The 21,697-nt window shown below is 41.6% G+C and overlaps 1 protein-coding gene across 1 annotated transcript in view; it reads left to right on the top strand.

Moving 5' to 3' along the window:
• PRKDC (protein kinase, DNA-activated, catalytic subunit) overlaps positions 1-1,305 on the top strand; it is a 174,966-nt gene extending 173,661 nt beyond the window's left edge. Inside the window, exon 86 of the mRNA XM_063079108.1 lies at positions 425-1,305. Within this exon, the coding sequence (XP_062935178.1) occupies positions 425-629 (205 nt within the window). The 3' untranslated portion in view covers positions 630-1,305. The remainder of the gene's footprint in view (positions 1-424) is intronic.
• Positions 1,306-21,697: the final 20,392 nt, after the last annotated feature.

The following is a 21,697-nucleotide window of genomic DNA, read 5'->3' as shown; positions in this document are numbered from 1 at the left end:
ACTAGGATGGCTGTACACAAAAAATGGGATATAGCAAGTGCTGGTGAGGATGTGGGGAAATTGTACCCTCATACACTGCTGGTAGGGATGTAAAATGGTGCAGCTGCCGTGGAATACAGTCTGACAGCTCCTCAAAAAGTTAAACATAGAGTTACCATTTGACCCAGCAATTTCATTCCTAGATATCTACCCTGGAGAAATTAAAGCATACGTCTGCAAAAAACCTTGTAAAAGAATGTTAATAGCAGCATCATTATTCATGTTTTATTTTTCTGTAAATCCAGTCTTTGACTTGGCTGTGAGCCACAGGAAATACTCTCTAAGTGAAGAGAGGGAACGTTTGGATAGGATAGCTAGAGATGCAGCAACAAAGGAGAAATAATGCATGTGTTGAGTTTTCATGTTCGTTCAATCTTTTTTGCAGTGACGAGTTACTTCTGGGCCATGAGAAGTCACCTGCCTTCGGGGATTATTTGGCTGTAGCACGAGGAAACAAAGATCACAACGTTCGTGCCCAAGAACCAGAGAGTGGACTTTCAGAAGAGACTCAAGCAAAATGCCTGATTGACCAGGCGACAGACCCCAACATCCTTGGCAGAACTTGGGAAGGATGGGAGCCCTGGATGTGAGGTCTGTGGGGGTCAGTAGATATAAAGCATTAAATTGGCTGAAGAATCTCCTAAACTTTCATTGACAACAATCAATGAGCCAATTTTCCTGAAGCACTAACGAGAAGAAATCTATTTAGTGCTACAGTTTTATAGCATGAGTTTAAATCAAGATCATGATGACTAAATGAATATTGGTATGAATCAAAGATTAGGTTATAATGTAATAAAAGATAAGGTTAAGGTTATAATAGACTTATGATAGAACAATTCGTATCCAGGCTTATCCAAGTAGTAAATCAGGAGTATAGCATGATCAGCTGTCAAAGCATTTTAGAGCTTTGAGTTAGTGCTGTGAGTTATATAAACCAGCTATCTCAATAAATGGTGTAAGTATGAACATTTCATGGAATGTCCTCATTGGTTATGGCACATTTAAAATAACATCCAGGGGCTAACTGGTTAGCTCCCTTGGTTAGAGCATGGTACTGATTAACACCAAAGTCGAGGGTTTAGATCCCTGTACTGGCCAGCTGCCAAGAGAAAAAACAAAGTAACACCCAGAAGACTTCGTCACTAAGACTTGGTGAGAGTAAAGCCAACAGCTTAATTAACATGATGTCACATTATATAAGCGGAATAGGAATAATAAAAACTGTAAAGCTATGTTTGTGGCTTCTTATATTTAGAAAGGACCGCATTTGACATTTTAGAATTTTTTTCTAGTTTCTTTTCTTTCATTTTACTCTCTTGTTTTGACATTTTGTGATAAATTTGCTCACTAGAAAAGAAAGTCTTTGAAGCAAACAGAAAAGACATTGTTGGGTGGGAGGGAGGAGAGGGAGGAGGGAGAGAGGTTTCGGTAATGGGCCACAATAATCAACCACATTGTATATCGACAAAATAAAATTTTTAAAAAAAAGGAAAAGAAAAGAAAAGAGAGTCTTTGGGAGGATAAAACTTGGTCTTAGCACTTACTTTTGCTACTTTGATCTACAACTGGAAGATAGATATAAGTGCTTTGCATCCAGACTTGGGGTAACTTCAGAAATCCCAAGTATGATGATAGGGATACCACTAAGACTTTCAATTCTAGGGAAAAAAAGGAAATTCCTATTTGAAATAAATCCCTTATTTGGAGAAAAAAGGGCATGCATTCTGGAGAAGCAAGATCAAATTATGAAATACAGAAATGGCTTCCTTCCTATCTTATGCTATAGCACAGAAAGAACCAAAGCAAGCCTACAGTATACTGTTTTCTGTAATAACTAATTAACCGTAATTTTCACTTGAGTACCTATATTCAGGCTATATTCATATAATATGATCACCTATATTATGGGTAACCATGTTTTTGAACAACTAACTTTTATATCAATAAAAGCTGGCTGTTACAAGGTGACTCCAGTCCCAAAGTTGTCTGCTTGAAAAGTACATCATAGCTCCCTAGAGTGCAACAAAAAGAAGCTGTTACTGTGCACAGCATCCAGAAGACATTCGTGCAGTTACTACCGATGGTAAACTGTCCTCATTCATATACTTATGGACTGCATGGCTGACGCATGCTGGGGCCCAAACTGAAATCCTGTGATTCTTGCTGAATAAGGATATTTGGTTTGGAAACCAAGAAATGAAAGAAGACACTTCTGCTGATTATAATTACAAGGAAATATTAATGATATTAATATTTTTATTAAGTTATTAAGCATTTTATTGTTTTTAAAAAAGGTAGACACCAGTAAGAGTTCAAAGACAAGCAGAGTTCTCCTAGAAGTAGGACAGATTTCTTCACCTCACACCAGCACCTTAGAGAGGTAGAGTAATGTGGCCGAGCACATTCTCATAAATGCTGTGCACCAAGGAAGGCCTGAGAGGTGTGAAGCTTTAGAAAAACTGTTATAACAAATAGATTTAAAATGCACTGTGTACTACTGGACTTATTTATGTATATGCATGCTAACTTTTATGTATTATATATGTTTAGTACAGCTGAAGTTTTGCAAATATAATGTGAATGGTAATGTTTACATTATAAACATTTTGACATTGCATTCAAGTTGCACTTGAAAGAAACATTTGTTTTTCAATCCCAAAATAATCCAGGAAGGTTCAGATTTAAACACCGTGAAGAAGACTTGCATGAATCCATGTTTATGAATATTAATTTGAGTATTTTATCAGGCTGAAAAACAAGCATATCATAAGCTCCTTTAGGGCAAGTGCTGTGTCCTAATCACTGTGTCTCACACTGAATGGTGCCTAGCACATAGCAAGTAGTCAACACAATATCATGGGAACAATAATAAAGACTTTTACTTTCAGAAACTGTTCCTAAAAGAAATGAAAATTATTTCATCAACCTACAAGAATTTTTGAAGAACTATTTATTAGCTAATGAGCAGTAACTTCTGCCAAAAAATTTCTTTAATTGTCTTTGTATTAAAATGAAAGCACAGTTATGGGGGTTGCACTTATTTGCTTTTTAATATTATGAAATTAAACAAGCAAAAGGCCATTGAACTTTGGTGGGAATTATGTTGAGTCTTTAGATCACTTTGGGATAGTACTGTCATCTTAACCAATATCGTCTTTGAGTCCACGAGCACAGAATGTCTTTCCATTTGTTTAGGTCTTTGATTTCTTTCAGCAATGTTTTGTAATTTTCAGTGCTTCTAATTTTCAATTTCCCTTGTTAAATTTATTCATAGTTACTTTATTCCTTTGGATGCTATTGTAAATGGAATTGTTTTTCCTAATTTTCTTGTTGGATTGTTCATTGCTGGTGTATATAAACACAGCTGGCTTTGTGTGTTCTCCTGTAACTTTGTTGAATTAATTTATTATCTCTAGTAATTATTTTGTGTATTTGTATTTTTCTATTCAGGTATAGGATGATATCATCTGTGAATAGATAGTTTTACTTCTTTTCCAGTTTGAATGCCTTTTACTTATTTTTCTTGCCTAATTGCTCTGGCTAGAACACCCGCACAGTGCTGAGCAGCAGTGGTGAGAGCAGGCATCCTTGTCTTGTTCCTGATCTTGGGGGAGAGTTTCCATCTCCCCCCATTGAGTGTGATGTTAGCTGTGGGTTTTGTAAATGTCCTTTATCATCTTGAGAAAGTTTCCTCTATTCCTAGTTTGCTGAGTGTTTTTATTAGGTAATGGTATTGAATTTTGTTAATGCTTTTGTTGCATCAAGATGAACCTGTGGTTTTTCTCCTTCGTTCTATTAATGTTGTGTGTAACATTGATTGATATTTGTATGTTGAACCACCTGCCACTTGGCCATGGTAAATTACCCTTTTAATATGCTGTTGGTTTCTGTTTGTTAGTGATTTTGTTGATGATTTTTACATCAATAAGAGATACTGGTCTCTTAAGTTTTCTTTTTTCTTGTCTGGCCTTGGCATCTGGGTATTGCTGGCCTCATAGAATGAGTTAGGAACTTTTTTCTCCTCTGATTTTTTTTTTTTTTTTTTTTGGTAAGAGTTTGAGAAGGATTAGTATTAATTCTTCTTTACAGTTTTTGTAGAATTCACCAGTTTCTGATTGCTGATTAAGTCTCTGCTTGTTATGGATCTCCTCAGATTTTCTATTTCTTCTTGAGTCAGTTTTGATAATTTGTGTGTTTTTAGAAATTTGTCCATTTCATCTAGGTTGTCTAAAGTCTTGGTATTTTTATTTTTGTAAAGTTAGTGGTAATATCACCAGTTTTTTTTTAGGCATGTGCAGTGGAGAGAAGGGGGAAGGATGTGGATGAGTAGTTATATCTGTGACTGACGGTGAACAGTCAATTGAGAGAACTTGCTACCTTTGGACCAGCTTTATTTCTTCTTCTTTTTTTTTAATTGAATCATAATTAATTATACATGTTTTTTGGTTCAATGTTAACATATGTGATCAAATCAATATTATTAGCATATATATTGTTACAAATCATACTCATTCTTTATGCCCCTTGTCCAATCTCTCCCATCCCCCCTCCCTGCTCTGATTACCCTAGATTTCTTCTCTCCTTCTGAAAGAGTAATGGTTACTCTTGATTTGTTGCCTAGATGTTCTGTCCACTATTGAGAAAGGTGTGTTTAGGTCCCCCAATATTATCGTAGAGCAGATGCTGCTTCTATCACTCTGGAATGGGCTTTGTGGGGAGAGGCATCCTCTTTTTTTCTTTGGTTTCCACTGGTGACCCTCCTTGTGACAATGCACTCGAGTGGGTGGCAGGCCATCTGCATGGTGGTTGTGATGTCTAGACACTTTTGCAGCAGCCATGGCTATTGTGGTGGCTGTGGAGGGCCACCCACATGGAAGTAGTGTTTTTGGCATGTTCCTTGCCTAGTTGTGGGAGGAGGGGCCAGTCCCTGACTTCATGCCTCAGGACCCTGGGTGGGCCCCGTGGCAGTGATGGCATGCCTGGTTACAGGAGGAGGGGCTGGTCCCTAGCTCCATCTGTTTTCACATTCTAAGTTGTTGTGGAGCAGTTAGGTAGGAGGGGGAGAAGGGAAGGGGAAAGAAAATAGGGTGGGAGAAGGAGTGAGGAAGCGGGGCATGGTTGAGGCCCATGCCCCCCCCATTCCTACACGGAAGAGGGGGGGCTTCCAGTGGTGGCTTGGTCATGGCTGGGATGAATGCAGATGTCAGGGGTGTGTGGCTGAAGCTCTTGGCCCCCCACTGCCCTGTCTGAGGAGACCAGGGGGCTTCCATTGGTGGTTCAGTGGTCATTGCTGGGCTGGTTGCAGATGTTGGGGAGTTGTATCCAAAGCACTCAGCCCCCCACTGCCCCTGCTCAGGAGCCTGGGGTGCTTCTTGGGGTGGCTTGGTGTTCATTGCTGGGCTGGTTGTGGGTGTTGGGGGGGCATGGCTGAGGCCTGAGGCCCCACACTGCCTGGCTATGGAGTTCAGGGTGCTTCCTGGGGCAGTTCAGTGATTGTCACTGGGCTGGGTGCAGGTATCAGGTGTGTGGCTGGGGCCCTTGTCCCCCCACCGTCCCAGTTCAGGAGCCCAGGGCACTTCCTGCGGCAGCTTGGTGGTCATTGCTAGGCTGGTTGTGGTTGTCAGGAGCCATGGCTGAGGCCCCTGGCCCTCCCTGTGGCTTGGGGGCCCAGGGGGCTTCCAGTCCTTCTAGGTTTTATAGGTGTTCTTTGGTGATGTGAGACCTTTACTAGTTAATATCATACTTTGTCTCTGTTTTGTGGGTATTTTGGTTTTTTTCTTTCAGTTTTGTGTTGGATTATTCACTGTTCCCACTGCTTAAGCTCTGCCCTGTAACTAATTTGTTGTCCTTTGCTTACTTCTAAAATGGGGGAACTCCCTGTGGGGACCAGCACTTGAGCTGTGTAGTTGAGCTAAATTGCTGCTTTGCTGCTGATTCCCTGGGGAAGGCTTTCTGTGCAGCTCAGGTTTTAATGGTTGATTTTGTAGGTACTTCCAGGTCTTTTGAGATCCTGTGCACCTGGGTTGTATAGAAACTCTGGTCTGGACCTGAGTCTTTTCAGCAAACTCTTCCCCCTGCAGTTCTATATTCCTAAATCAGTCTATACAGAGTGGACCTGTGCTGATTGCGGGGAAGATCAGCTGTCCTTGCTGTGCCCCAATGTTCCCCTGGTGGGCCCATCTCCCCCACTGCCTGCACTCCAAACACTTCCCATGGGGCAGGCCATGCGCTGGTCCATTGAGATGAGTCACCATCCTCTGAGTGGCTCCTTTTTTCTGTTGCTGTGGCCTCTCACTCTTATGTGGGTCCAGTGGTCCTGCTGGCCTGAGGGCCAACAAAGCCCTCCTCTCCCCTGCCACCTCCAAGCAACTTCATACGAAGGACACAGCTGTGGTTTTGCCAGCTCTTGCTCCGTGCACTCACCAGCTCCAGCCTTGAAGCGGCTGGGGCTTGAAGTGGTAGGAGCGGTCCTTTCTTTCTCTCATTGTAGCTTCTCATGCCTTCATGCACTTTGTAGGTCTCTCCTCCCCTTCCCCTGAGCATTAGCAGCCCCAGGTTGGCAATCATTGCTTTCTAATAGTTGTAAATTGGTTGCTTTGTGGGAGAGAGTGACACTGGTGACTTTCTATTCCGTCATCTTGACTGGAAGCCCAGACCAGCTTTATTTCTGATATTAGTTATTTGTACTTTCTTTCTTTTTCTTAATCTGGGTTAATTTTTTTTTTTTTTTTTTTAGCTTAATCTAGCTAAAGATGTGTCAATTCTATCAGCCTCTTCAAATAACCAATTTTTGGTTTTGATGACTCTGTGTTTTTTGTACTCTGTTTCGTTTATCTTTGCTCTAATCTTTATTTCCTTAGTTTGCTAGCTTTGGGTTTTATTTGCTCTTTTTTTTTTTTTTTTTTTTTGCCGACCAGAACAGGGGTTGAACCCCAAACCTTGGTGTTACCTGCTCTAATCAACTGAGCAACCCGGCCAGCCCTCTTCCTTCTTAATTCCTTAAATGTGGAGTTAAGTTATTCATTTTCAGTTGTTCTTTCTTCATGTAGTTGTTAAAGCTGTACATTTCCCTGTGACCACTGCTTTCAGTGCATTCCTTAATTTTGGTATGTTGTGTTTTTTTTCATTTGTCTGAAAGTATTTTCTAATTTCCCTCATAATTGCATCTTGGACTAATTGGTTGTGAGTCCAGTAAATGTGGAAATTAAAGTATGTTTCATTTCCATACATTTGGGCTTTTTCAGTTTTGCTTCTTCATTGAGTTCTAGCTTCATTGCATTTTGGTCAGAGAAGATACTTTGTAAAATTTCAATGTTTTCTAAGTTTATTAAGACTTGATTTGTGGCATAATATAAGGTCTGTCCTGGAGAATGTCTCATGTGCACTTAGAGAAAATTATGTTCTGCTCTTGTCGGGTGGAGTGTCTGTATATGTCCCTTGGGTCTAGTTAGTTTATAGTGTTGTCCAAGACTATTTCCTTACTGTTCTTCTGTCTAGATGTTCTATCCATTATTGAAATTGGGGTATTGAGGTCTTCAGCTGTTGTCACAGATCTATTTCTCCCTCCAATTCTGTCAATGTTTGCTTCATATATTTTGAGGGTCTGCTGTTTGATGTCTGTATCTTCATAATTCTTATAACTTTTTGATGGATTGAATTTTTTTCTGTATAATGTACTTTCTTGTCTCTTGTAACAAGTTTTGATTTAAAGTCTGTTTTCTGATACTAGTAGCCATGCCACCTTTTGGTTACTAGTGCATGGAATATATTTTTCCATCATTTCACTTTCAATCTCTTTGTGTCTTTGGATGTAAAATGAGTTACCTGTAGATAGTATATAGTTGGATCGTGTTTTTTTTTAAATCCATTCTGCCAATCTCTTTCTTTTAATTGGTGATTTAAATCCATTTTCATTTAAAGTGATTTCTGATTAGGAAGCAGTTCTGTCATTTTGCTATTTGTTTTCTGTAAGTTTCACATCTTTTTTACCTGAATTCCTCCAATACTGTTTTCTTTTGTGTTTGATTGATTTTGCTAGTGTACCATTTGAAGGCCCTCCTACCTTGCTTCCTTTTCTGTATGTTTTTAAGTTTGTTCTTAGTGGTTCTCCTGGTGATTTTAATTGTATTAGTCAGAGTTCTCCATAGAGAGCACCAACAGGATATGTATACAGATATATGAGAGGGAATTTATTAGGGGAATTTAGTCATGCAACTAGGAAAGCCGGAAAGTCCCACAATGTGCTGTCTGCAAACTGGAGACCCTGGGATGCTGGCAGCATGGCTCAGTCCAAGTCTGATAGCTCAGAACCAGAGAAGCAGATGGTGTGATTCTCAGTATGAGACCAAAGGCCTGAGAGCCTGGAGGTGCTGCTGGTCTAAGTCCTGGAACCTGAAGCTGAAGAGCCTGGAGTTTTGATGTCCATGGGCAGGAGAACAGAGTCTATCCCAGCTCCAGCAGATAGAGAGATTTGCCTTTTCCTTCATTTTTGTTCTCTGCGGGCCCCCAGCAGATTAGATGGTTCCCGCACATATCGAAGGCAGATCTTTCCCATCCAGTCCACTCGGCCTGCATGCCAGTCTCTTCTGGAAACACCCTCATGGACATACCCCAAATAATACTTTACCAGGTTTCTAGGAATTCCTTAATCTAATCAAGTTGACACCTATGATTAACCATCACAGTAATTAACATCCTAAATTTATAAGAATATAGTTTGACTTGATATAACTTAGCTTCAATAGCATACAAAAACTTTCCTATAAAGCTCCATCCCCTCTCCCACTTTATGTCACTGTTGTCACAGATTACATCTTTGTGTATTACATGCCCATTAACATAGATTTATAATTATTATTTTATGCATTTGTCTTTTAAATTATATAGTAAACAAAAATAGGAATACAAACCAAAAATATAGTAATGTTAGTTTCTATGTTTATGTATATAGTTCCTTTATAGTGTTTCTTGGTAAGCTTTGTCATTTTTTGTTGAAAACTGTACATTTTGAATATTATAATTTTAATGACTCTGGAAACCACTTTTCCTTCCTCCCCAGGCTTTGCTGTTGTTCCCCACAATGGCTGCAATTGTCTTTTTTTTTTTCCGGTGGCAGGCCAGTACAGGGATCTGAACCCTTGACCTTGGTGTTATCAACAGCACACTCTACCAGTGAGCTAATAGCCACTGCAATTATTATCCATTTTTTAAAGTGGCTTTTCCAAACTCTTGCAAAGACTCTATTCTTTGTCATGTGTGTCATCGAAATCTCTGTTCCATTATTTTAGTGGTGAGCCAGCGACGTGACAGCAATTTCCTTAAATATTTGGAATCAAAAAGAAAAGAAAAAAAACTTTTCCTGCACTCTGCAGGTGGATGTTGAGCTATGGCTCCTTCAGTGCTCGGTTGGGCTGTCTGTAATTCCACCTGAGCCTTCCCCTCCTGTGAGGGCAGAGCCCAGGCTCTAGTTAGAGGTGCCAGTCCTCAGTTCTTCAGGTCTCCTCTGAGCATTTGGCAGCCCTTCAAATCCCTGTTCCCCCGAGTATCCTCCCCTTGGCCTCTGCCTACGAGGCTCTAGGTTCCACTTGCCACTCACCTCACCTGCACTCCCTGGCCCCTGGCGCCCCCGGGTAGTGTGGCTTTAAATGCTTCTGACACTTGCCACTTGGAAAACTACTTGAGTTGAGGGGGGGGCAAAACAAAGGGAAGCCTCTGTGCTGGTCCCTCAGGTCACTGCCAGACAGGTCAAATGCTCAACCAGAATTTTTTTAGAGTAGGGTCCTATTGCTCCCACTCCCCCTGGCACCAGCAAGCCATGCCAGGAACATGAACCACTGTCCCTGTGATTGTTGCTAAGCTGTGGAAACGGGGGGTGGGGGGGAGGTATAAGTAAACAAAAGATCCACAGCACTCTCTTGCCACATTTCACAGCCTCTTTCTTCATTAAACATTGCCCTGGTTGCTGTATTTGATTAGAATCAAAGTTCCAAGAAAGTTGATTCTGCCAATTTTTGCCAACTTATTGGTTGGTTGCTGCTATAAACTGGATGCCCCTCCCCCAACTTCACTCAGGTTTAATCCCCACTGTAACTGTTGAGGGTGGGAAATCCTATTACGGTAATTGAAAGGTGGGGCCTTGAAGAGGTGACTGGATTGTAGGACCGTGCAGTAGTGAATGGATTAAAAATGGTGGTCAGGGGCGTGGTTCTGAGGACTTTAAAAGGAGAGCACGTGAGAAGTTAAGTCTCTTTCTGCTCCACCATTCTGCCATGTGAGACCCCTGCGTTACTACCAAGGAAGGCTCTCACCAGATGTGTTCCCTGGACTTTGGACTTCCTAGCCTCTGAAACTGTAAGCAATAAATCTCATTTTCTTTATAAATTACCCAGTTCTGTGTATTTTGTTATAAGCAACAGAAATGGACTGATTTGGCTGCTATAGTGGAGGTACCAATTCTTGGAGGGTCCTTCTCAGCCATTTTCCATGATGTCCCTTGATTTAAGAGCTCTTATGTGTCCACTCTTTGCAGGTCACTGGGTAAGGCACAAAGATGCTTCGCATGAGAGGCCAACCACAAGGAGTATACAACTGAGGAGGGGAGACAATACCCAGACACAAGAAGCCATGAGAAACGGCACCTGGAGGACAGTTCCAAGGTCACGGGCACTAGGAGAGGCTGCCTGTGACAGGCAAGGAGGGTCACTTCCTCTCTGGAATATTCTCTAAAGGAGCCCTCTATTCTCTAGAGTAACTCTAAAAATAGTAGTGTCCAGTAGCCACTTTTTGCAGTGATAGGAATTTTCCATATCTGTGTCTTCAATATGGTAGCAGCTAGTCATGTGTGGCCCATGAAAGTACGTGGCAAATGTGACTGAATACCTGCATTTTAAGTTTTACTGAATTTGGATAAATTTAAGTTACAGTTGATTCTTGCTTTTAGTTATATTTTATAAAGTCACTGCAAACAATGAATTAGTGAATACTGAACCACTGTTCCCAGGGGAAATACAGAGTTAGGTTCCTGTGAGCGTCTGATCATATTTTCATCAACCTATTTGTATATAACCTTGTTTTATGTGTGTTTCTGTTTAAAGACACTTTATTTAATATTTATTGTTTATTCATTAACATTGAACTCATGCCTGAAGGAAGCACATATAGCACATATTTTCTCTGGAGGGCACATTACAGACTTCTTGCACTTAGGGACTCTTCAGCACTATGCTTGGGAGCCATTTTTAAATGACGAGATCACTAAGAAAAAATGCAAAGTGCAAGAAACATGGTGCTAAATAGACTGCCCAGGACACTTGTTCACAGTGTGTGAGCTGGAGCGAGAAGGTGTGGTGCCTCGTCCCGCCTCAGCTGGGAGCAGCACACCTGGCAACTCGAGCTTTTTGCTTCTCTGTGCATGTTCATCATGATCTCAAAAGCATCGTGAACATTGATTTTGGGGTTACAAATAAATTTTGGTGAGTAGGGGAATTTTTGCAAATACAAAATCTGTGAATAAAGAGCATCAACTATAGCTAATGGAAATAACTGCATGTGGCTAGTGGTTACCAGGCAATAACTCCTGGGGCAGCTACCTCACCACCTTGTACTTGTATCATTGAGACTTAAGGAAAAATCTGAAAAAATGTCTCTGGTCCCAGGTGGATGATAATCTGATCGGTACTTAGTGGCTGGCTGGTTCTCAAAGGTGGAAAATGATTAGTAGCTCAGTAAGATTCTTACCTCATGGACTCACTGAGTCAAGGCATTTGTTGGACTTCTCCTGTGAGGCAGTTGCTATGCACAGTCACAGCGACCAGCAACAGACCTGCATTGCTGTCACAGCTTGTCAGGCTTGGGAGAGCCCTGGGCAGAGAGTCAGCGAAAAGCACCATCCCTGTTCTCTCCCTCTGCTGCTTGATTTCACCCATTTGGTCTACTTTTATTTCCTTTATAGGCTTTTTTTTTTTTTTTTTAAATTTGTACTTAGTTTTCTTATATTGTTTTGCTCTGGTGTTAATCTGTTAGCAAAAATAGAATTTGATAGGTCTGTTTCAATTATGGTTTTAGGAATGAATATATTTTTACTTCTTAAGAAACTGAGGTAGAATAGCCCTTTGAAATTCTGACAGTAAAACTAAGATTTATATAAGCCTTCAATCCCTTCCTGTGATACTATAAACAAGTCATCAGGTATAAAATTAATCTGTATGACATGAAAGAACTTGGTTAATTCTGACTTACACCAGCAATTTTTAATCTAAGTCACAGTTGTGTCCCCCCCTCAAAGGGGACTGATAGTGTCCCTTCACAATTTCTTGGTGGTGGTGGGGATTTCTCTCCAGACCTTGAGTAGTGACCTCGTAACACTTTTTTTTTTTGACCGGTAAGGTGATCTCAACCCTCGCACAGTGTTGTCCGCACCACACTCAGCCAGTGAGTGCACCGGCCATCCCTATACAGGACCCGAACCCGCGGCCTCCGCGCTACCAGCGCGGCACTCTCTGAGTGAGCCACTGGGCCGGCTCAGAGACAGACGCTTCTAAAGGAAAGCTTAGCTGTCATTCCTCTGAATTGTTCAATTATTCCCCTTTGACTTTATGGCAGCAGTTGTGTAAATTAATCACTTTTATTATGTCAATGTCACATTGTCAAAAATCCATAAGATGAGCGCACCTTTTTCTCAGGCCAAAGCCAGCTACTGCCACATTTGCAAAACGAGGGAAGGCCCCCACTTTCTAGCACCAAAACACAACATCTTAACTGTCACTTTTTTTTTTCTTTTTTACATCACGTTGAAAATCTCAAGTTTTCTTTCTTGAAAAGAAGCGTTGTGGTGGTGTTTAGGGTCAATACCAGAAGCGAACGGGTTTCTGGTCACAGTGAGAAAAGGGACAGAGGGAGTTGGTGCCATCAGGTTTCTCATCGCTTTTTTTTACTGGACTTTGTAGACGACTAGAAACCTATATTTTGCTTTTTTTTTTTTTTTTTTAAAGATGACCGGTAAGGGGATCTTAACCCTTGACTTGGTGTTGTCAGCACCGCGCTCACCCAGTGAGCAACCGGCCATCCCTATATAGGATCCGAACCCGTTGACTTGGTGTTGTCAGCACCGCGCTCAGCCAGTGAGCAACCGGCCATCCCTATATGGGATCCGAACCCTTGGCCTTGGTGTTATCAGCACCGCACTCTCCCGAGTGAGCCAAGGGCCGGCCCTATATTTTGCTTTTGTAAAGGAGATTTTTTTCTTGAACATTTTCTGTATTATTAAATTCTTGTTTTCCCTAGTTAATATTTTTTAATCCTCTCCCCCTACCCCCGAAGTGGCAGGATCTTTCATTAATCAGATGTAAAAACAATTTTTTTAAAGCGTAAAAGCACTCGAGTATGACGCTTTGGGAGCTCAGTGCTTCATCTTCCTGAGACAACAGGTGGTCCCCCTGCCGGGTCACCGCGTGGGGCTTTTGCGGAGAAAGGACGTTTTGCACTTTTCCTGTGAACATCACGTCTGCAGTCACACGTCGGGCGGCGGGAGGGCCCTGGGGCCTGCGCTCGTCCCGCACCGCGTGGAGCCGAGGGTTCGCCCGCAGCTGATTGCATCCTTTACGCAGAGACGTGCTGACGGCCTACGTCCTGGATAACACGGTTTCTAAGTATGGGATGAGTTCACATGGATAACACGAAACGACATCCCCTCGAGCCCTACGGTACACAAAGTAGAGAATGATAAACGCTAGTCTAGTGTTTTTATTCCCGGTTGAGACAAAGGAGAAAAAACACAATTGGTCAAATTGATAGAAAATGAAGACTTACTATGTAGAAACGCACTGGAGACCATAGAAAGCAAAAGGATTAAATGGTTTGGTGTCTCCTGTTTCATTCTGAGAGAAATCAAAGGCCCTGGCGGGAAAGCAAGCAATTAACGTGAACTTCTGAAGAAACGGTTATAAATCACGGCAGATCCGGCAAATCGAATATATAATACGGATGGGAGGAGACACGAAGTTCGCAGCGCCCCCGGACTCCAGTGCGCGGGCTGAGCGCGGCCCCGCCGGGCAGGGCCGTGGGGCGAGGGGCGCCGGGCAGGGGCGGGAGGCGGGGGGCGCCGGGCGTGTGGGACGGGGGGCGAGGGGCGCCGGGCAGGGGCGGGGCGGGGCGGCGCGGGCAGGGGCGGGGGGCGAGGGGCGCCGGGCGTGTGGGGCGGGGGGCGAGGGGCGCCGGGCGGGGGCGGGGCGGCGCGGGCAGGGGCGGGGCCGAGCGCGGTTCTGTGCCGGGTGCCCCGCCGGGTGCCCGGGCGGCTTCCACGGAGCTCGGCCGCTGTCGGGCGCGGGCCGGTGACCTGGAGGCGGCGCCTTCCCTTCTGCGCATAAGCCAGAGGCCCCCGCGCGGCCCCGCCTCCCCCTGGCTTAGGACAACAGCACAACCCGCCCGGTGTTGCGGAAACTGCACCGGAGACTGGGTGTCGCGCTTTGCGGCCTCACGCTCAGTCGTCAAGTCTCCGACGTTTCTCGGAGCTTCCCTGTTTTTCATAGCGAGGCGGAGAGCAGTGCTGATCGGGCCGTTTCAGGCAGGTCTGGGTCGTCTGTCTCACGGGGAGGCGACCACGCGCGCTGGAGGGGACCGCGCGGGGTTCGTGCCCTCCCCCCGCGTCTGGGGCTGGGACCTGGAGGGCAGAGCCCGCGGTAAGCCGTGGAATCCGCCCGCAGAGCGTCAGCGCTACCGCGCGGCAGCCGCACGTGGGCGGCGGGAAGGGCGACCCGGGAAGGGGCTTTACTTTATTGACACATCACATCTGTGCTGATTTCGTTTATTTGGCTTTTGAAGAACTTCTCCTCTAACTGTAATGCCCTCTGGGACATAGTTTTACTTCTGCCTTTCCAGTGTTTGCCATTCATTTCTTTTTCTTGCCGAATTGCTCTAATTGGAATTTCCAATACAATGTGTGTTGAAAGCAGGCATCCTGTGTTCCTACTCTTAGAGGAGAACAGTTTTTGTTTTTCACCATTGAATTGTGCCTTTTTCTTAAGAGTTCTTTGTCTGGTTGATATGTTTCCTATCGAGTGTTTTTGTCAAAAAATAGTGTTGGATTTTATCAAACGCTTTTTTTCTGCGTCAATTGAAATAATCACGTAGGGAAATTTGTGGTGTGTTACGTTGATTTTTGTATGCAGAACTATCCATACATTCCTGGGATAAATCCCACTTGGTCAATCTGTATAATCTCTAAAATGTGACTAGATTTCCTTTGCTAGATTTTGGTTTTGTTTTGTTTTTGTGGTTGTTAAGGATTCCTGCATCTATAATTATAAGGATATTGGTCTGTAAGTTTTCTTTTGTGATACAAAACTATCAGGATAATACAGAATAATACAGGCTTCATACAAATTTTGGAATACTTTGAGAGGGACTGGTGTAAATTTTTTATTTTTTATTTTGTCAATATACAATGTGGTTGATTATTGTGGCCCATCACCGAAACCTCCTTCCCTCCCCTCTCTCCCCCCTCCCTCCCAACAATGTCCTTTCTGTTCACTTGTCATATCAACTTCAAGGAATTGTAATTGTTGTCTTCCCCCCACACTGTTTATTTATTTTTAGCTCCCACAAATAAGTGAGAACATGTGATATTTCTCTTTCTGTGCCTGACTTGTTTCACTTAATATAATTCTCTCAAGGTCCATCCATGTTGTTGCAAATGGCAGTATTTCATTCTTTTGTATAGCAGAGTAGTATTCCATTGTGTAGATGTACCACATTTTCCGTATCCACTCATCTGATGATGGACATTTGGGCTGGTTCCAACTCTTGGCTATTGTAAAGAGTGCTGCGATGAACATTGGGGAACAGGTATACCTTCAACTTGATGATTTCCATTCCTCTGGATATATTCCCAGCAGTGGGATAGCTGGGTCATATGGTAGATCTATCTGCAATTGTTTGAGGAACCTCCATGCCATTTTCCATAGAGGCTGCACCATTTTGCAGTCACCAGCAATGTATGAGAGTTCCTTTTTCTCTGCAACCTCGCCAGCATTTATCATTCACAGTCTTTTGGATATTAGCCATCCTAACTGGGTGTGGTTTTGATTTGCATTTCCCAAATGCTGAGTGATGTTGAGCATTTTTTCATGTGTCTGTTGGCCATTTGTATATCTTCCTTTGAGAAATGCCTATTTAGCTCTTTTGCCCATTTTGTAATTGGGTTACTTGTTTTTTTCTTGTAAAGTTGTTTCAGTTCTTTGTATATTCTGGATATTAATCCTTTGTCAGATGTATATTTTGCGAATATTTACTCCCACTCTGTTGGTTTTCTTTTAACTCTATTAATTGTTTCTTTTGCTGTGAAGAAGCTTTTTAGTTTGACATAATCCCACTTGTTTATTTTTCCTTTGGTTGCCAGTGCTTTTGTGGTCATATTCATGAAGTCTCTGTCCAGTCCTATTTCCCAAAATGTTTCTCCTATGTTTTCTTTAAGAAGTTTTATTGTTTCAGGGTGTATATTTAATTCTTTAATCCATTTTGAGTTGATTTTGGTATATGGTGAGAGGTATGGGTCTAGTTTCATTCTCCTGCATATTGATATCCAGTTCTCCCAGCACCATTTGTTAAAGAGGCAGTCTCTTCCCCAGTGTATAGGTTTGGTGCCTTTGTCAAAGATCAGATGGCTGTAGGTGTGTGGGTTAATTTCTGGATTCTGTATTCTATTCCATTGATCAGTGTGTCTGTTTTTATGTCAGTACCGTGCTGTTTTGGTTATTATACCTTCGTAGTATAGTTTAAAGTCAAGTAGTGTTATGCCTCCAGCTTTATTTTATTTTTTTTGCTCAGCATTGCTTTGGCTATGTGTGGTCTTTTGTTATTCCATATAAATATGTGGATGGTTTTTTCCATTTCTGAGAATAATGTCATTGGAATTTTCATGGGGATTGCATTGAATTTGTATATCACCTTGGGTAGTATGGACATTTTCACAATGTTGATTCTTCCAATCCAAGAGCATGGGATATCTTTCCATCTTCTTGTATCCTCTCTAATTTCTCTCAGCAGTGGTTTGTAGTTCTCATTATAAGAGATTTTTCACATCCTTGGTTAATTCAATTCCTAAGTATTTTATTTTTTTGGTGGCTATTGTAAATGGGGAAGTTTTCTTGATTTCTCTTTCTGCATGTTCACTATTGGAGAATAGAAATGCTACTGATTTTTGTGTGTTGACTTTGTATCCTGCTACTGTGCTGAAATCATTTATCAACTCCAAGAGTTTTTTTGTAGAGGCTTTAGGCTGTTCGATATATAGGATCATGTTGTCTGCAAAGAGGGACAGTTTGACTTCATCTTTTCCAATCTGGATGCCCTTTATTTCCTTCTCTTCTCTGATTGCTCTGGCTAGTACTTCCAACACTATGTTGAATAGGAGTGGTGAGAGTGGGCATCCTTGTCTAGTTCGTGTTCTTAAAGGAAAAGCTTTCAGCTTTACCACATTCAGGATGATACTGGCAGTGGGTTTATCATTTATGGCTTTAATTATGTTAAGATACTTTCCATCTATACCTAAGTTATAGAGGGTCTTTGTCATGAATGAGTGTTGAATTTTATCAAATGCTTTTTCAGCATCTATAGAGATGATCATATGGTCCTTGTGTTTGATTTTATTAAAATGGTGTATCACATTTATTGATTTGCATATGTTGAACCAACCTTGCATCCCTGGGATGAATCCCACTTGATCGTGGTGAATAATTTTAAGTATGTGTTGCTGTATTCTGTTTGCTAGTATTTTAGTGAGGATTTTTGCATCTATATTCATCAAGGATATCAGCCTGTAGTTTTATTTTTAGTTGTATCTTTACCTGGTTTTGGTATCAGGGTGATGTTTGCTTCATAGAATGAGTTTGGGAGAATTGCCTCTGTTTCAGTCTTTTGGGATAGTTTGTAAAGAATTGGTGTCTAGTCCTCTTTGAATGTTTGGTAAAATTCTGCTGTGAATCCATCTGGTCCTGGGCTTTTCTTTGTTGGGAGCCTTCTGATAACAGCTTCAGTCTCCTTTATTGTTATTGGTCTGTTCAGGTTTTCTACATCTTCATGGCTCAGTTTTGGTAGCTTGTGTGTGTCCAGAAATTTATCCATTTCCTCCAGATTTTCAAATTTGTTGGCATATAGTTGTTTATAGTAGTCTCGAATGATTCCTTATATTTCAGATGTATCATTTGTAATATCACCTTTTTCATTTCTAGTTTTTGTTATTTGGATCTTCCCTCTTCTTTTTTTAGTTAGTCACGTTAATGGTTTGTCAATTTTATTTATCTTTTCAAAAAACCAACTTTTTGGGCCGAGCCCGTGGCGCACTCGGTAGAGTGCTGCGCCGGGAGCGTGGCGACGCTCCCGCCGCGGGTTCGGATCCTATATAAGAATGACCAGTGCACTCACTGGCTGAGTGCCGGTCACGAAAAAAAAACGACAAAAAACCAACTTTTTGATTTATTGATCTTTTGTATTGTTTTTTGGGTTTCAATTTCATTCAGTTCTGCTCTGATCTTAATGATTTCTTTCCGTCTCCTAACTTTGGGTTTGGATTGTTCTTGTTTTTCTAGTTCTTTAAGGTGAAGTGCTAAGTTGTTCACTTGCCATCTTTCCATTCTTCTGAAGTAAGCATTTAATGCAATAAATTTCCCCCTTAGTACTGCTTTTGCAGTATCCCACACGTTTTGGTATGATGTATCATTATTTTCATTAGTTTCAATAAGTTTTTTGATTTCCTGTTTGATTTCTTCTTGGACCCATAAGTTATTAAGTAGAATGTTTAATTTCCATGTGTTCGTATAGTTTCCAGAATTTCATTTCTTATTGATTTCTAATTTTAATCCTTTGTGGTCTGAATAAATACATAGGATAATTCCAATTTTTTTGAATTTGTTGAGACTTGATTTCTGAGCTAACATGTGATCTCTCCTGGAGATGATCCATGTGCTGATGAGAAGAATGAATATTCTGAGGTTGTTGGATGGAATGTTCTGTAGATATCTGCCAAGTCCAATTGGTCTAGAGTGTTGTTTAGATCTTGTGTTTCTCTGCTGATTCTTTGCCTAGATGATCTGTCCAATATTGACAGTGGGGTGTTCAGGTCCCCTGCTATTATGGTATTGGTGTCTATTTCCTACTTTAGGTCTAATAGAGTTTGCTTTATAAATCTGGCTGCTCCCACATTGGGTGCGTATATATTTATGATTGTTTTGTCTTCTTGATGGATCAATCCTTTTATCATTATGTAGTGGCCCTCATTATCTCTTTTTATGGTTTTTAGTTTAAAGTCTATTTTATCAGATATAAGAATATCTACTCCAGCTCATTTTTCATTTCTATTTGCTTGGGAAATCTTTTTCCATCCTTTCACTCTTAGTCTATGTGAGTCTTTATGGGTGAGGTGGGTCTCTTGAAGGCAGCATATAGTTGGGTCCTCCTGTTTAATCCGGTCAGCCAGTCTGTGTCTTTTGATTGGGGAATTTAAGCCTTTTACATTAAGTGTTGTTATTGAAAAGGGTTGATTTAATCCTAGCATTTTATTGATTTTTGTTTGGATGTCTTAAGTGTCTTTTGTTCCTTTCTTTCTGACTTACTGTTTATTTTCTGTATTTGTTGGTTCCGTGGGTCGTAGATAGCATTTTTTGTTTGTTTTCTCTTCATAGATGCCATTTTTATTATACTAGTGGGTTTTGATTTTTCTTGGGTTTTTATGGTACTGGTAGTTGTTTTTCAGGTACCAAACCCAGTACTCCCTTGAGAATTTCTTATAAGGCTGGTCGTGTGGTAGTGAACTCCTGCAGTTTTTGTTTGTCTGAGAAATATACTATTTGCCCTTCATTTCGGAAGGATAGCCTTGCAGGGTAGAGTATTCTTGGCTGGCAATCTCTGTCTTTAGTATTTTGAAAATATCATCCCATTCCTTTCTGGCATTTAGGGCTTGTGATGAAAAGTCCGATTGGGGTTCCCTTATAGGTGAATTGATGCTTTTCTCTTGCAGCTGTTAAGATTCTCTCTTTGTCTTTGAGTTTTGCTAATTTGACTATAACATGTCTTGGAGAAGACCTTTTTGGGTTGAATACGTTTGGGGATCTTTGAGCTTCCTGAATCTGAAGATCTGTGTCTTTTCCAATAACTGGGAAGTTTTCCATCACTATGTTGTTGAATATGTTTTCAATGCAATCTCCTTTTTCCTCCCCTTCTGGAATACCCATGACTTGGATTTTTGAGTGCTTAACATTGTCTGATATCTCTCTTAGATTTTCTTCAATGCTTTTAATTCTTTTTTCTTTACTTTTTAATCTGCCTGTGTTATTTCAAACAGCCCATCTTCAAGGTCAGAAGTTCTCTCTTCTACTTCTGGAAGCCTGCTGGTTAAACTCTCTGTTGTGTTTTTTATCACGTTGAATGAATTCTTCACCTCGGGAAGCTTTACTACATTCTTTTTCAGGGCATTGATTTCCTTGTACATTTCTTCTTTCAGGTCCTGTATACTTCTCCTTATTTAATCATGTTGTCTAGCTGAGTTTTCTTATATCTCATTTAGTTTCCTTAGAATTATCACTCGAAATTCCTTGTCAGACATTTCAAGGGCTTCTTGTTCTATAGGATCTAGAGCTTGAGAGTTTTTACCCTTTGTTGGTGTATTTTCTTGATTTTTCATATTTCTGGTATCTTTCCTTTGATGTTTAGGTATTATGGCAGGGGCTGTCACAGTCTACTGGTTTGACACGATTGTCTGGCTAGGATGTTGCTGGGGTTGCCAATTTGGTATGGCTACCTCAGTGTCAGCTCGGTTGGACACAGTGCCTTGTGTGCATGGTTGCCTCAGGTCTTGGGCCTCCCCGCGGAGCCACTTCTCTGGTCAGAATGCACTCGGCCTGGCTGCTGGGTCACGCGCTGGCACTGCAGGGCGTGTGGTCTCTGCACAGCTTTCACCTCCCCTGCTGGACGTCTCCCTGCTCCACGTGCACTCAGCTGGACTGCTGGGTTGTGCGCCGGCACCGCAGGATGTGTGGTCTCTGCGGAGCTTCTGCCTCCCCTGCTGGACGTCTCCCTGGTCTATGCACACTTGGCTGGGCTGGGGGTGGAGTTGGGTGGCAGATGTGAGGCCTACCTGCTGGGTTGTGCGCCAGCACCACAGGGCGTATGGTCTTTGCAGAGCTTCCGCCTCCCCTGCTGGACGTCTCCCCACTCTGCACGCACTCTGCACTCGGGCTGCTGCTGGACCTCAGGCTCCTTCCACAGAGACACTGCAGCATATGCCTTAATTTTTTTTTAAACGTTCATTGTTATTCATTACTAAAACCATCTAGACCTGGGCATATTTTGTTGAGAGTGATGTGATTATGATTCAAACATGTTATATATCTGTAGATTTTCTATTTTTTTTTTTTAAAATTGCTTTTATTTATACATATTTCTACTTCTTGTTGAGTCAGTATTAGTAGTTTGTGTGCTTTTAGGAATTTGTCCATTTCTTCTAGGTTATTTAATTTGTTGGTGTACAATTTTTCATATTAATTGCATAGTGTATATATATTTTTTAGTCCCATAAGGCCTATAGTAATGTCCTGTTTTCTTACTCGTTTTAATAATTTGAGTCTTCTTTCTTTTTTTCTAGTCTAGACAAATGTTTGTCATTTTG

This window comes from Cynocephalus volans, chromosome 15, assembly GCF_027409185.1.
Source record: "Cynocephalus volans isolate mCynVol1 chromosome 15, mCynVol1.pri, whole genome shotgun sequence".
Taxonomy (NCBI): domain Eukaryota; kingdom Metazoa; phylum Chordata; class Mammalia; order Dermoptera; family Cynocephalidae; genus Cynocephalus; species Cynocephalus volans.
This window is presented reverse-complemented; position numbering and strand designations above follow the sequence as displayed.